At 44.9% G+C, this 15,341-nt stretch overlaps 1 protein-coding gene across 1 annotated transcript; it reads left to right on the top strand.

The window, feature by feature from the left end:
• Nucleotides 1-453: 453 nt before the first annotated feature.
• Nucleotides 454-14,840, top strand: LOC121557069 (barrier-to-autointegration factor-like). Its single transcript, XM_041870945.2, has 3 exons — nucleotides 454-595; nucleotides 9,126-9,252; nucleotides 14,204-14,840. Exons 1-3 carry the CDS (start codon nucleotides 577-579, stop codon nucleotides 14,349-14,351), a joined length of 294 nt encoding a protein of 97 aa, XP_041726879.1. The 5' UTR covers nucleotides 454-576; the 3' UTR covers nucleotides 14,352-14,840.
• The last annotated feature ends 501 nt before the right edge of the window (nucleotides 14,841-15,341 follow it).

Genomic DNA, 15,341 nt, shown 5'->3' on the forward strand with positions numbered 1-15,341 from the left:
AATCATTCTCTCTACTATTATTCTGACATTTCACATTCTTAAAATTAAGTGGTGATCCTAACTGACCTAGAGAGAGAGAGAGAGAGAAAGAGAGACACAAGATTAATTAATCTTGTTTTCTAGCCCAGTTGTGGTTGTTTTTTGTGGTGTCTTCAACTTTCTCTGTGAAGTTAGTAATAATTATTCCCTCATCTCTGAGTTGCTGTCACCTCCCAAGACTCACTAAGAGTAGGCAGATTTAACAGACACATGCATGCACACACATCACCCTGGCTTGTTGTTTAAAACCAACTGGTTGTTCCCATCTTCAGGGAATCGAAACTTTCCATTTCTCTCTAACTTTCGTTTCTGTTCAGAGGTGGAGCTAATGTTCACTAGGAGACAGAATATTGAAGCGGGGAGGGACCTACCTGATTGTCCAATAGAAACTTTATTTTTTGGAAGATATTTTGCTACTGTTTGCTACGGTGTCTTGACAACAGTAGAGGAAGACTGCTCTAGCAGACAGAAAACAGAAGACAGAGAGACACCTCGTCAAGTTATATTGAACTGAATTCTCCATCCTCCACCTGAACCATGTCTGGAAACAAGAAAGGTAAGACTAATGATCTTTGCAGGATGTAGCTTTAGTTATACAACCCTGTATTGTGACCTTAGTATCATTATATGTTCCCGATAAGAGCGTCTGCTAAATGACTAAAATGTAAACGTAAATGTAATTATTTGGTAACACTTTACAAGAGGTAACATTTGCATAGGGTATATAATTACTAACGGTTAATGAATCACTTATAAATGCATTATGAACCATTAATAAATAGTTATATTGCGTTGGTCCAAATAGTGCGATAACTAGTCAGAGCTTGCCAAATAGTGAGCCACTATTTACCTCCAGTTATTAACCATTTACAAATGCACTTACAAAATGCTTATAATTTTGAAGCCTTATTTATCATCATGCACATGTATTTTCAATGGTTGCACAGTTGAACATTTCTATTTTCTCACTTTTGGGTTTTGGTTTTCATGATGTGTCTGGCCAACTGTATATCCCGGACATTATTCAGTCATATAATTCCTAACATATTACTGCCCTTTACCAGATTATATCAAGACACTTACCACTTCTCTGTGAAAGTTGTTTATTTATAATACATTTGCAAAAAGTTATAGAAACCTGTTTTCGCTTTGTCATTATGGGGTATTGTGTGTAGATTGATGAGGGCAACAAATAATTTAAGCAATTTTACAATAAGGCTGTAACGTGACAAAATGTGGAAAAGGGGAAGGGGTCTGAATACTTTCCGAAGGCACTGTAACAGTAGGGCCTTGGATAAACTATCACTGTAAATACTATATCACTGTCCGGCTTTGGATAAACTGAATCACTGGATAAACTGTACCACCGGATAAACGGTATCACAATCGGGGCCTTGGATAAACAATGGATACAATTGCTAGTTAGAAGCCTTGTGACCTGCACCAAAGTCAGATTAGGATATAGGCCAAGGACTAGATATTCACACGTACTCGCATGTTTTCACGTTTAGTTTCATGTTATCACATTAACTTCACATAAGATCACGTGATCACATGAGTTCACAAATTCATGTATTTTTTCCATGAAGGTATAGTCTAATAACTAGGCTAATAACAAAAGCCCCTCGTTTCTTCAGCCAGCTATCAGGTATAGCTCCCAGGGATTCAAGAACGGAGAGTTGAAATTGATTTAATGTTCTCCCAAGTGAATTATTCTATCATATGAAATCAGAAGAAATACCGGTAGATGCACTTGTTCTGGGTCACATGCTGCTCCGAACTCAAACACCATCCTCTGAGTAACAGTGAAAACCCACCCAAAAGTGAAAAGATAACTATCGTTCAACTGTGAAATAAGGTTGCATGATGATAAATAAGGGTTCAATATTATAAGCATTTGTAAGTGCATTTGTAAATGGTTAATAACTGGAGTTAAATAGTGGCTCACTATTTGGCAAGCCCTGACTAGTTATCGCACTATTTTGACCAATGTGATATAACCAATGTATTAATGGTTTATAATGCATCTACAAATGATTAAATAACCATTCACAACACAATTACAAAACCCTTTATATAGGTATCGTATTGTAAAGTGTTACACATAATATTTGCTTTGTATAACAGTTTTTCATTGTAAAAATATGGACAAGTACTTTCTCCTAAACATTTGACTGAGATGTGACTGTTAATGACAGTACACAGGGAAAACATATATTCCTGATAGGTTTACTTGTTGGAGATAGGATTTCTTTGTTTGAAATGTCATCCATTTCATTGTTGTCATTTTTTGTTATTATCAGTTGACTAAAACTCTGGACAATTTCTGTCTAGTTTTAGTCACAGTCATTTTAGCTAGTGCATTCTTGCCAATGAAATAATTAATATTTACCTTTAACTTGATTGATTTTATTTGCCAAGACAATACATTCACAGCCTTGTTTCCATTGTGGTCCCTAAAGTGCATGGAGCAAAACAAACACATTTAAATTATGATGATGGAGATGGAGATTGAATGTCTTCAGTTGGCTTCAGACGATGATGCTTCTCTATAGGTACTGGTCCTCTATAGGTACTGGTCCTCTATATGTACTGGTCCTCTATAGATACTGGTCCTCTATAGGTACTGGTCCTCTATAGGTTCTGGTCCTCTATAGATACTGGTCCTCTATATGTACTGCTCCTCTATAGGTACTGGTCCTCTATAGGTACTGGTCCTCTATAGATACTGGTCCTCTATAGGTACTGGTCCTCTATAGATACTGGTCCTCTATAGGTACTGGTCCTCTATAGATACTGGTCCTCTATAGATACTGGTCCTCTATATGTACTGCTCCTCTATAGGTACTGGTCCTGTATAGATACTGGTCCTCTATATGTACTGGTCCTCTATAGGTACTGGTCCTCTATAGGTACTGGTCCTCTATAGATACTGGTCCTCTATAGGTACTGGTCCTCTATAGATACTGGTCCTCTATAGGTACTGGTCCTCTATAGGTACTGGTCCTCTATAGGTACTGGTCCTCTATAGGTACTGGTCCTCTATAGATACTGGTCCTCTATAGTTACTGGTCCTCTATAGGTACTGGTCCTCTATAGGTACTGGTCCTCTATAGATACTGGTCCTCTATAGGTACTGGTCCTCTATAGATACTGGTCCTCTATAGGTACTGGTCCTCTATAGATACTGGTCCTCTATAGGTACTGGTCCTCTATAGATACTGGTTCCTCTATAGGTACTGGTCCTCTATAGATACTGGTCCTCTATAGATACTGGTCCTCTATAGGTACTGGTTCTCTATAGGTACTGGTCCTCTATAGATACTGGTCCTCTATAGGTACTGGTCCTCTATAGGTTCTGGTCCTCTATAGATACTGGTCCTCTATAGATACTGGTCCTCTATAGGTACTGGTCCTCTATAGATACTGGTCCTCTATAGGTACTGGTCCTCTATAGGTTCTGGTCCTCTATAGGTACTGGTCCTCTATAGATACTGGTCCTCTATAGGTACTGGTCCTCTATAGATACTGGTCCTCTATAGGTACTGGTCCTCTATAGATACTGGTCCTCTATAGATACTGGTCCTCTATATGTACTGCTCCTCTATAGGTACTGGTCCTGTATAGATACTGGTCCTCTATATGTACTGGTCCTCTATAGGTACTGGTCCTCTATAGGTACTGGTCCTCTATAGGTACTGGTCCTCTATAGATACTGGTCCTCTATAGGTACTGGTCCTCTATAGATACTGGTCCTCTATAGGTACTGGTCCTCTATAGGTACTGGTCCTCTATAGGTACTGGTCCTCTATAGGTACTGGTCCTCTATAGATACTGGTCCTCTATAGTTACTGGTCCTCTATAGGTACTGGTCCTCTATAGGTACTGGTCCTCTATAGATACTGGTCCTCTATAGGTACTGGTCCTCTATAGATACTGGTCCTCTATAGGTACTGGTCCTCTATAGATACTGGTCCTCTATAGGTACTGGTCCTCTATAGATACTGGTTCCTCTATAGATACTGGTTCCTCTATAGGTACTGGTCCTCTATAGATACTGGTCCTCTATATGTACTGCTCCTCTATAGGTACTGGTCCTCTATAGATACTGGTCCTCTATAGGTACTGGTCCTCTATAGGTACTGGTCCTCTATAGATACTGGTCCTCTATAGGTACTGGTCCTCTATAGATACTGGTCCTCTATAGATACTGGTCCTCTATAGGTACTGGTCCTCTATAGATACTGGTCCTCTATATGTACTGCTCCTCTATAGGTACTGGTCCTCTATAGGTACTGGTCCTCTATAGATACTGGTCCTCTATAGTTACTGGTCCTCTATAGGTACTGGTCCTCTATAGGTACTGGTCCTCTATAGATACTGGTCCTCTATAGGTACTGGTCCTCTATAGATACTGGTCCTCTATAGGTACTGGTCCTCTATAGATACTGGTCCTCTATAGGTACTGGTCCTCTATAGATACTGGTCCTCTATAGGTACTGGTCCTCTATAGATACTGGTCCTCTATATGTACTGCTCCTCTATAGGTACTGGTCCTCTATAGATACTGGTCCTCTATAGGTACTGGTCCTCTATAGGTACTGGTCCTCTATAGATACTGGTCCTCTATAGGTACTGGTCCTCTATAGATACTGGTCCTCTATAGGTACTGGTCCTCTATAGGTACTGGTCCTCTATAGATACTGGTCCTCTATAGGTACTGGTCCTCTATAGATACTGGTCCTCTATATGTACTGCTCCTCTATAGGTACTGGTCCTCTATAGATACTGGTCCTCTATATGTACTGCTCCTCTATATGTACTGCTCCTCTATATGTACTGCTCCTCTATAGATACTGGTCCTCTATAGATACTGGTCCTCTATAGGTACTGGTCCTGTATAGATACTGGTCCTCTATAGGTACTGGTCCTGTATAGATACTGGTCCTCTATAGGTACTGGTCCTGTATAGGTACTGGTCCTCTATAGGTACTGGTCCTCTATAGGTACTGGTCCTCTATAGGTACTGGTCCTCTATAGATACTGGTCCTCTATAGGTACTGGTCCTCTATAGATACTGCTCCTCTATAGGTACTGCTCCTCTATATGTACTGCTCCTCTATAGATACTGGTCCTCTATAGATACTGGTCCTCTATAGGTGCTGCTCCTCTATATGTACTGCTCCTCTATAGATACTGCTCCTCTATAGATACTGCTCCTCTATAGATACTGGTCCTCTATAGGTACTGGTCCTCTATAGATACTGGTCCTCTATAGATACTGGTCCTCTATAGGTACTGGTCCTCTATAGGTACTGGTCCTCTATAGGTACTGGTCCTCTATAGGTACTGGTCCTCTATAGATACTGCTCCTCTATATGTACTGCTCCTCTATATGCACTGGTCCTCTATAGATACTGGTCCTCTATAGGTACTGCTCCTCTATATGTACTGGTCCTCTATAGATACTGGTCCTCTATAGGTACTGGTCCTCTATAGGTACTGGTCCTCTATAGGTACTGGTCCTCTATAGGTACTGGTCCTCTATAGATACTGGTCCTCTATAGATACTGCTCCTCTATAGATACTGGTCCTCTATATGTACTGCTCCTCCATAGCCGAACCGGTAGCCCCCACCTGGGTCTTGGCAGTGCTAAAGATCCTTCTCTCTGCTATCTCTGGACACAGCATGCAGTCCTCTCTGCTATCTCTGGACACAGCATGCAGTCCTCTCTGCTATCTCTGGACACAGCATGCAGTCCTTGATTGTTATTCTTCCCGACAGATGAAACACAAAAGCTGGGGCTGCATTGTTTAAATCCAAACAGCCAAACATCCAGCTAGCTAACTAACTAGATTAGCTAGCGACAGTATAACCCAAAAATGTAGATTCGTAGTTTGTAGTCCAGTTTGACCCAGGTGTTGTGAGATCTGGCAGGCAGGAACGCCTCCCTCTTGTTCAGTCAGAAGCCTTTGTATAACACTGCATTTTTACTTTATTACATTATTAACAGCCTCATAAATAAGGGCTTCTTTTTCACATTATGAAATAAAAAAAGTTCCAAGATCATTCCTGTTACAATATTATGAGTAGCATATGAAGCTATTTTGTTTTACTTAGTGTAATTATATGGAAGTAAAATGTCTCCCTCCCTCCATGTCCCCAGGTGTTGTAGTGCCCCCCCTCCATGTCTCCAGGTGTTGTAGTGCCCCTTCCTCCATGTCTCCAGGTGTTGTAGTGCTCCTTCCTCCATGTCTCCAGGTGTTGTAGTGCCCCTCCCTCCATGTCCCCAGGTGTTGTAGTGCCCCCCCCTCCATGTCCCCAGGTGTTGTAGTGCTCCTTCCTCCATGTCTCCAGGTGTTGTGGTGCCCCCCCCCCTCCATGTCCCCAGGTGTTGTAGTGTCCCCCCCTCCATGTCTCCAGGTGTTGTAGTGCTCCTTCCTCCATGTCTCCAGGTGTTGTAGTGCCCCCCCCTCCATGTCTCCAGGTGTTGTAGTGCTCCTTCCTCCATGTCTCCAGGTGTTGTAGTGCCCCTCCCTCCATGTCCCCAGGTGTTGTAGTGCCCCCCCCTCCATGTCCCCAGGTGTTGTAGTGCTCCTTCCTCCATGTCTCCAGGTGTTGTAGTGCCCCCCCCTCCATGTCCCCAGGTGTTGTAGTGCTCCTTCCTCCATGTCTCCAGGTGTTGTAGTGCCCCCCCCCTCCATGTCTCCAGGTGTTGTAGTGTTCCCCCTCCATGTCTCCAGGTGTTGTAGTGCTCCTTCCTCCATGTCTCCAGGTGTTGTAGTGCTCCTTCCTCCATGTCCCCAGGTGTTGTAGTGCCCCCCCCTCTATGTCTCCAGGTGTTGTAGTGCCCCCCCTCCATGTCCCCAGGTGTTGTAGTGCTCCTTCCTCCATGTCTCCAGGTGTTGTAGTGCCCCCCCCTCCATGTCTCCAGGTGTTGTAGTGCTCCTTCCTCCATGTCTCCAGGTGTTGTAGTCCTCCTCCCTCCATGTCTCCAGGTGTTGTAGTGCCCCCCCCTCCATGTCCCCAGGTGTTGTAGTGCTCCTTCCTCCATGTCTCCAGGTGTTGTAGTGCCCCCCCCTCCATGTCCCCAGGTGTTGTAGTGCCCCTCCCTCCATGTCTCCAGGTGTTGTAGTGCTCCTCCCTCCATGTCCCCAGGTGTTGTAGTGCTCCTCCCTCCATGTCTCCAGGTGTTGTAGTGCCCCTCCCTCCATGTCTCCAGGTGTTGTAGTGCCCCCCCTCCATGTCTCCAGGTGTTGTAGTGCTCCTTCCTCCATGTCTCCAGGTGTTGTAGTCCTCCTCCCTCCATGTCTCCAGGTGTTGTAGTGCCCCCCCTCCATGTCCCCAGGTGTTGTAGTGCCCCTCCCTCCATGTCTCCAGGTGTTGTAGTGCCCCCCTCCATGTATCCAGGTGTTGTAGTGCCCCTCCCTCCATGTTTCCAGGTGTTGTAGTGCTCCTTCCTCCATGTCTCCAGGTGTTGTAGTGCCCCCCTCCATGTCCCCAGGTGTTGTAGTGTCCCCCCCTCCATGTCTCCAGGTGTTGTAGTGCTCCTTCCTCCATGTCTCCAGGTGTTGTAGTGCCCCTCCCTCCATGTCTCCAGGTGTTGTAGTGCCCCTCCCTCCATGTCTCCAGGTGTTGTAGTGCTCCTCCCTCCATGTCCCCAGGTGTTGTAGTGCCCCCCCTCCATGTCTCCAGGTGTTGTAGTGCCCCCCCTCCATGTCTCCAGGTGTTGTAGTGCCCCCCCTCCATGTCTCCAGGTGTTGTAGTGCCCCCCCTCCATGTCTCCAGGTTTTGTAGTGCCCCCCCCCTCCATGTCTCCAGGTGTTGTAGTGCTCCTCCCTCCATGTCTCCAGGTGTTGTAGTGCCCCCCCTCCATGTCTCCAGGTGTTGTAGTGCTCCTCCCTCCATGTCTCCAGGTGTTGTAGTGCCCCCCCTCCATGTCTCCAGGTGTTGTTGTGCCCCCCCCTCCATGTCTCCAGGTGTTGTAGTGCCCCCCTCCATGTCTCCAGGTGTTGTAGTGCCCCCCCCCTCCATGTCCCCAGGTGTTGTAGTGCTCCTCCCTCCATGTCCCCAGGTGTTGTAGTGCTCCTCCCTCCATGTCTCCAGGTGTTGTAGTGCCCCCCTCCATGTCTCCAGGTGTTGTAGTGCCCCCCCCTCCATGTCTCCAGGTGTTGTGGTGCCCCCCTCCATGTCTCCAGGTGTTGTAGTGCCCCCTCCATGTCTCCAGGTGTTGTAGTGCCCCTCCCTCCATGTCCCCAGGTGTTGTAGTGCCCCTCCCTCCATGTCTCCAGGTGTTGTAGTGCCCCCCCCCTCCATGTCCCCAGGTGTTGTAGTGCTCCTTCCTCCATGTCTCCAGGTGTTGTAGTGCTCCTTCCTCCATGTCCCCAGGTGTTGTAGTGCTCCTTCCTCCATGTCTCCAGGTGTTGTAGTGCTCCTTCCTCCATGTCTCCAGGTGTTGTAGTGCCCCTCCCTCCGTGTCCCCAGGTGTTGTAGTGCCCCCCCTCCATGTCCCCAGGTGTTGTAGTGCTCCTTCCTCCATGTCTCCAGGTGTTGTAGTGCCCCCCCCCTCCATGTCCTCAGGTGTTGTAGTCCTCCTCCCTCCATGTCTCCAGGTGTTGTAGTGCCCCCCCCCTCCATGTCTCCAGGTGTTGTAGTGCCCCTTCCTCCATGTCTCCAGGTGTTGTAGTGCTCCTTCCTCCATGTCCCCAGGTGTTGTAGTGCCCCTTCCTCCATGTCCCCAGGTGTTGTAGTGCCCCTTCCTCCATGTCCCCAGGTGTTGTAGTGCTCCTTCCTCCATGTCTCCAGGTGTTGTAGTGCTCCCTCTTCCCAGATCTGTTTGTGCTGTATTGTCACCTCAAGGAGTATAACTCTGTTGGGATTAGGGTAGTTCCTAATCTCGGTTAACCCAGAATTGAAATATTTACGTAGTCTGTCCATAAGAGAGTAGGGTAGTTCCTGTTTCCTGGTTCCTGGTTCCCCTCCCAGAGAAATGTTATCTGAGGTTTCACCTCAACTGACCCAGTGATAAGACCCAGTCATAAATACACACAGCTCATCATCGTATTGTTCCTCCATGTTCCTCCAGGATACTCCACCACCTCTCAGAAGCACCGTAACTTTGTCTCTGAGCCGATGGGGAACCGTTCTGTGAGAGACGTACCCGGGATCGGACCTGTACAGGGCCGCAGGCTAGAGGATAAGGGCGTTACCAGGTAGGTTCACTACGTAGAAATAGTGTGCCAAATCAGAACCAACCATAGTTTCTGAAATGTCTGGGAACTTTGGTCAATTTATGTGAGTAAATCCACCAATCACTGATGGGCTGCCCCAAGCTGGTGAGAGTAGACAACAACACATCCGCCATGCTGATCCTCAACACGAGGGCCCCTCAGGGGTGCGTGCTTAGTCCCTTCCTGTACTCACTGTTCACCCACGACTAAAACACCTTCATTAAGTTTTCTGAAAACATGACGGTGGTAGGCCTAATCACCAACGATGATGAGACAACCTATAAGGAGGAGGTCAGAGACCTGTTAGTGTGGTGCCAGGACAACAACCTCTCCCTCAACGTGATCAAGACAAAGGAGCTGATCATGGACTACAGGAAAAGGAGGGCCGAGCACGCCCCCATTAACACCGACGGGGCTGTAGTGGAGCAGGTCGAGAGCTTCAAGTTCCTCGGTGTCCAGATCACTAAGGATCTATCATGGTCCAAACACACCAAGACAGTTGTGAAGAGGGCACGACAAAGCCTATTCCCCCTCAGGAGGCTGAAAAGATTTGGTATGGGTCCTCACATCCTCAAAAAGTTCTACATCTGCACCATTGAGAGCATCTTCACTGGCTGGATCACTGCTTGGTATGGCAACTGCTTAGCATCTGACCACAAGGCGCTACAGAGGGTATTGTGTATGGCCCAGTACATCCCTGGGGCCAAGCTTCCTGCCATCCAGGATCTCTTTACCGAGCAATGTCAGAGGAAGGCCCTAAAAATGGTCAAAGACTCCAGCCACCCTAGTCATAGACTGTTCTGTCTGCTACCGCACGGCAAGCGGTACCGATGCACCAAGTCTGGAACCAACAGGACCCTGAACAGCTTCTACCCCCAAGCCATAAGTCTGCAAAATAGTTAGTTAAATAGTTAACCAAATAGCTACCCGGAATATCTGCATTGACCCCTTTTGCACTAACTTTTTGACTCATCACATACACTGCTGCTACTGTCTATTATCTATCCTGTTGCCTAGTCACTTTACCCCTACCTACAGTATACTGCTGCTACTGTCTATTATCTATCCTGTTGTCTAGTCCCTTTACCCCCTACCTACAGTATACTGCTGCTACTGTCTATTATCTATCCTGTTGTCTAGTCACTTTACCCCTACCTACAGTATACTGCTGCTACTGTCTATTATCTATCCTGTTGTCTAGTCACTTTACCCCTACCTACAGTATACTGCTGCTACTGTCTATTATCTATCCTGTTGTCTAGTCACTTTACCCCTACCTACAGTATACTGCTGCTACTGTCTATTATCTATCCTGTTGTCTAGTCACTTTACCCCTACCTACAGTATACTGCTGCTACTGTTTATTATCTATCATGTTGTCTAGTCCCTTTACCCCTACCTACAGTATACTGCTGCTACTGTCTATTATCTATCCTGTTGCCTATTCACTTTACCCCTACCTACAGTATACTGCTGCTACTGTTTATTATCTATCCTGTTGTCTAGTCCCTTTACCCCTACCTACAGTATACTGCTGCTACTGTCTATTATCTATCCTGTTGTCTAGTCACTTTACCCCTACCTACAGTATACTGCTGCTACTGTCTATTATCTATCCTGTTGTCTAGTCACTTTACCCCTACCTACAGTATACTGCTGCTACTGTCTATTATCTATCCTGTTGTCTAGTCACTTTACCCCTACCTACAGTATACTGCTGCTACTGTCTATTATCTATCCTGTTGCCTAGTCACTTTACCCCTACCTACAGTATACTGCTGCTACTGTCTATTATCTATCCTGTTGTCTAGTCACTTTACCCCTACCTACAGTATACTGCTGCTACTGTCTATTATCTATCCTGTTGTCTAGTCACTTTACCCCTACCTACAGTATACTGCTGCTACTGTTTATTATCTATCATGTTGTCTAGTCCCTTTACCCCTACCTACAGTATACTGCTGCTACTGTTTATTATCTATCATGTTGTCTAGTCCCTTTACCCCTACCTACAGTATACTGCTGCTACTGTCTATTATCTATCCTGTTGTCTAGTCACTTTACCCCTACCTACAGTATACTGCTGCTACTGTCTATTATCTATCCTGTTGTCTAGTCACTTTACCCCTACCTACAGTATACTGCTGCTACTGTCTATTATCAATTTCAATCAATCAATTTTATTTTATATAGCCCTTCTTACATCAGCTAATATCTCGAAGTGCTGTATTATCTATCCTGTTGCCTAGTCACTTTACCCCTACCTACAGTATACTGCTGCTACTGTCTATTATCTATCCTGTTGTCTAGTCACTTTACCCCTACCTACAGTATACTGCTGCTACTGTCTATTATCTATCCTGTTGTCTATTCACTTTACCCCTACCTACAGTATACTGCTGCTACTGTCTATTATCTATCCTGTTGCCTAGTCACTTTACCCTACCTACAGTATACTGCTGCTACTGTCTATTATCTATCCTGTTGTCTAGTCACTTTACCCCTACCTACAGTATACTGCTGCTACTGTCTATTATCTATCCTGTTGTCTAGTCACTTTACCCCCTACCTACAGTATACTGCTGCTACTGTCTATTATCTATCCTGTTGTCTAGTCCCTTTACCCCTACCTACAGTATACTGCTGCTACTGTCTATTATCTATCCTGTTGCCTAGTCACTTTACCCCTACCTACAGTATACTGCTGCTACTGTCTATTATCTATCCTGTTGTCTAGTCACTTTACCCCTACCTACAGTATACTGCTGCTACTGTCTATTATCTATCCTGTTGTCTAGTCACTTTACCCCTACCTACAGTATACTGCTGCTACTGTCTATTATCTATCCTGCTGTCTAGTCACTTTACCCCTACCTACAGTATACTGCTGCTACTGTCTATTATCTATCCTGTTGTCTAGTCACTTTACCCCTACCTACAGTATACTGCTGCTACTGTCTATTATCTATCCTGTTGTCTAGTCACTTTACCCCTACCTACAGTATACTGCTGCTACTGTCTATTATCTATCCTGTTGCCTAGTCACTTTACCCCTACCTACAGTATACTGCTTCTACTGTCTATTATCTATCCTGTTGTCTAGTCACTTTACCCCTACCTACAGTATACTGCTGCTACTGTCTATTATCTATCCTGTTGTCTAGTCACTTTACCCCTACCTACAGTATACTGCTGCTACTGTCTATTATCTATCCTGTTGTCTAGTCCCTTTACCCCTACCTACAGTATACTGCTGCTACTGTCTATTATCTATCCTGTTGCCTAGTCACTTTACCCCTACCTACAGTATACTGCTGCTACTGTCTATTATCTATCCTGTTGCCTAGTCACTTTACCCCTACCTACAGTATACTGCTGCTACTGTCTATTATCTATCCTGTTGTCTAGTCACTTTACCCCTACCTACAGTATACTGCTGCTACTGTCTATTATCTATCCTGTTGCCTAGTCCCTTTACCCCTACCTACAGTATACTGCTGCTACTGTCTATTATCTATCCTGTTGCCTAGTCACTTTACCCCTACCTACAGTATACTGCTGCTACTGTCTATTATCTATCCTGTTGTCTAGTCCCTTTACCCCTACCTACAGTATACTGCTGCTACTGTCTATTATCTATCCTGTTGCCTAGTCACTTTACCCCCTACCTACAGTATACTGCTGCTACTGTCTATTATCTATCCTGTTGCCTAGTCACTTTACCCCTCCCTACAGTATACTGCTGCTACTGTCTATTATCTATCCTGTTGTCTAGTCACTTTACCCCTACCTACAGTATACTGCTGCTACTGTCTATTATCTATCCTGTTGTCTAGTCACTTTACCCCTACCTACAGTATACTGCTGCTACTGTCTATTATCTATCCTGTTGCCTAGTCACTTTACCCCTACCTACAGTATACTGCTGCTACTGTCTATTATCTATCCTGTTGCCTAGTCACTTTACCCCTACCTACAGTATACTGCTTCTACTGTCTATTATCTATCCTGTTGTCTAGTCCCTTTACCCCTACCTACAGTATACTGCTGCTACTGTCTATTATCTATCCTGTTGTCTAGTCACTTTACCCCTACCTACAGTATACTGCTGCTACTGTCTATTATCTATCCTGTTGTCTAGTCACTTTACCCCTACCTACAGTATACTGCTGCTACTGTCTATTATCTATCCTGTTGTCTAGTCCCTTTACCCCTACCTACAGTATACTGCTGCTACTGTCTATTATCTATCCTGTTGTCTAGTCACTTTACCCCTACCTACAGTATACTGCTGCTACTGTCTATTATCTATCCTGTTGCCTAGTCACTTTACCCCCTACCTACAGTATACTGCTGCTACTGTCTATTATCTATCCTGTTGCCTAGTCACTTTACCCCTACCTACAGTATACTGCTGCTACTGTCTATTATCTATCCTGTTGCCTAGTCACTTTACCCCCTACCTACAGTATACTGCTGCTACTGTCTATTATCTATCCTGTTGTCTAGTCACTTTATCCCTGCCAATATGTACATATCTACCTCAAATACCTCGTACCCCTGCACATGGACTCAGTAGTGGTACCCCGTGTATATAACCAAGTTATCATTGACTCAGTACTGGTACCCCGTGTATATAGCCAAGTTATCGTTACTCATTGTCTATTTATTATTACGTGTTTTACTTTTCTATTCTTCCTCTATTTTCTTTCTCTCTGCGTCTGGGAAGGGCCCGTAAGCATTTCACTGTTAGTCTACACCTGTGGTTTACGAAGTATGTAACGAATACAAGTTGGTTTGATCAACCAGAAGTTAAAGCTGTTGAAAATAAGTTTAAGCATTTCCCAAAAATATACCTATACTAGAGCTATACATAGTTTCAGAAAACTTTACCAGAACTTAACAGTAAATTACCCCGTTTTGTCTCTCCCAGGGCTGACCAGATGTTGGGCCAGTACCTGGTGAGTGGTCGAGACCAAGGCCAGTTCCAGGGCTATCTGAAAAATACCACAGGGGCCAACGCCAAGCAACAAAGTGACGCCTACAATGGAATGAGAGAGTGGACCAACAACAATATGTAGAGGAGAGCAGACATTCACTCACTGTCTCTGCTCCTTTCTGCTTTTCTACTCCTTACTAGGACTCTTCAGACCTACCTAGGTCAACTTTCAACTAACTTTTAATAAGTCATTACTGATAAGTGGGCGGCAGGTAGCTTAGTGGATAAGAGCGTTGTGCCAGTAATCGAAAGGTCGCTGGTTCTAATCCCCGAGCCGACTAGGTGAAAAATCTGCTGATGTGCCCTTGAGCAAGGCACTTAACCCTAATTGCTCATGTAAGTCGCTCTGGATAAGAGCGTCTGCTAAATGACGTAAATTAGTTCAATAATTAGTTATAAGTATTGATAAGTAATCTTGAGTAATCATAAAGTTGATAGTTATCTGTAAGACACTGTACTTCCTTCTGTTCTTCTTGTCACATCCTTCAACTAAGACCCTGGGCCCTGTCCCCAGGTTAAAGTGATAGCTTTGGGTGCGTTCTGTTTTGGAATAAATCTGGAATTAACTTCTTGTTGTTGTCCTGCTGTATTCTTGATGGCTGCAAAAGTCTTAAGAGTCAACACATTGTTACAGATGTCCTGGTGCTGTAACCGGGACTTCTCTTAATACTAAAATCATAAAAGCCCAATGAAGACGTTTATTTTTGTTATATCAATATCACATAATTTCTGGTTAACAATTAAATACCTTACTGTGATTTTCAATTAAAAAAGAAGAAAAACAAATGACATTTCTCAAGCAAGAATTTAGCTAGGACTGTCTGAGAGTGGTCTGAGAGAGGGGTCTAATCGGAGGGGCCTAATCGGAGGGGCCTAATCAGAGGGGCCTAATCGGAGGAGCCTAATCGGAGGAGCCTAATCGGAGGGGCCTAATCGGAGGGGCCTAATCGGAGGGGCCTAATCGGAGGGGCCTAATCGGAGGAGCCTAATCGGAGGGGCCTAATCGGAGGGGCCTAATCGGAGGAGCCTAATCGGAGGAGCCTAATCGGAGGGGCCTAATCGGAGGGGCCTA

This window comes from Coregonus clupeaformis, chromosome 34 (assembly GCF_020615455.1).
Source record: "Coregonus clupeaformis isolate EN_2021a chromosome 34, ASM2061545v1, whole genome shotgun sequence".
Lineage (NCBI taxonomy): Eukaryota > Metazoa > Chordata > Actinopteri > Salmoniformes > Salmonidae > Coregonus > Coregonus clupeaformis.

What these genes read in the sequence shown, in the direction of transcription:
- LOC121557069 (XM_041870945.2), top strand. An exon ending in GAGGATAAGGGCGTTACCAG is followed by an intron (nt 9,253 to 14,203) that starts GTAGGTTCACTA and finishes TGTCTCTCCCAG; the next exon opens with GGCTGACCAGATGTTGGGCC.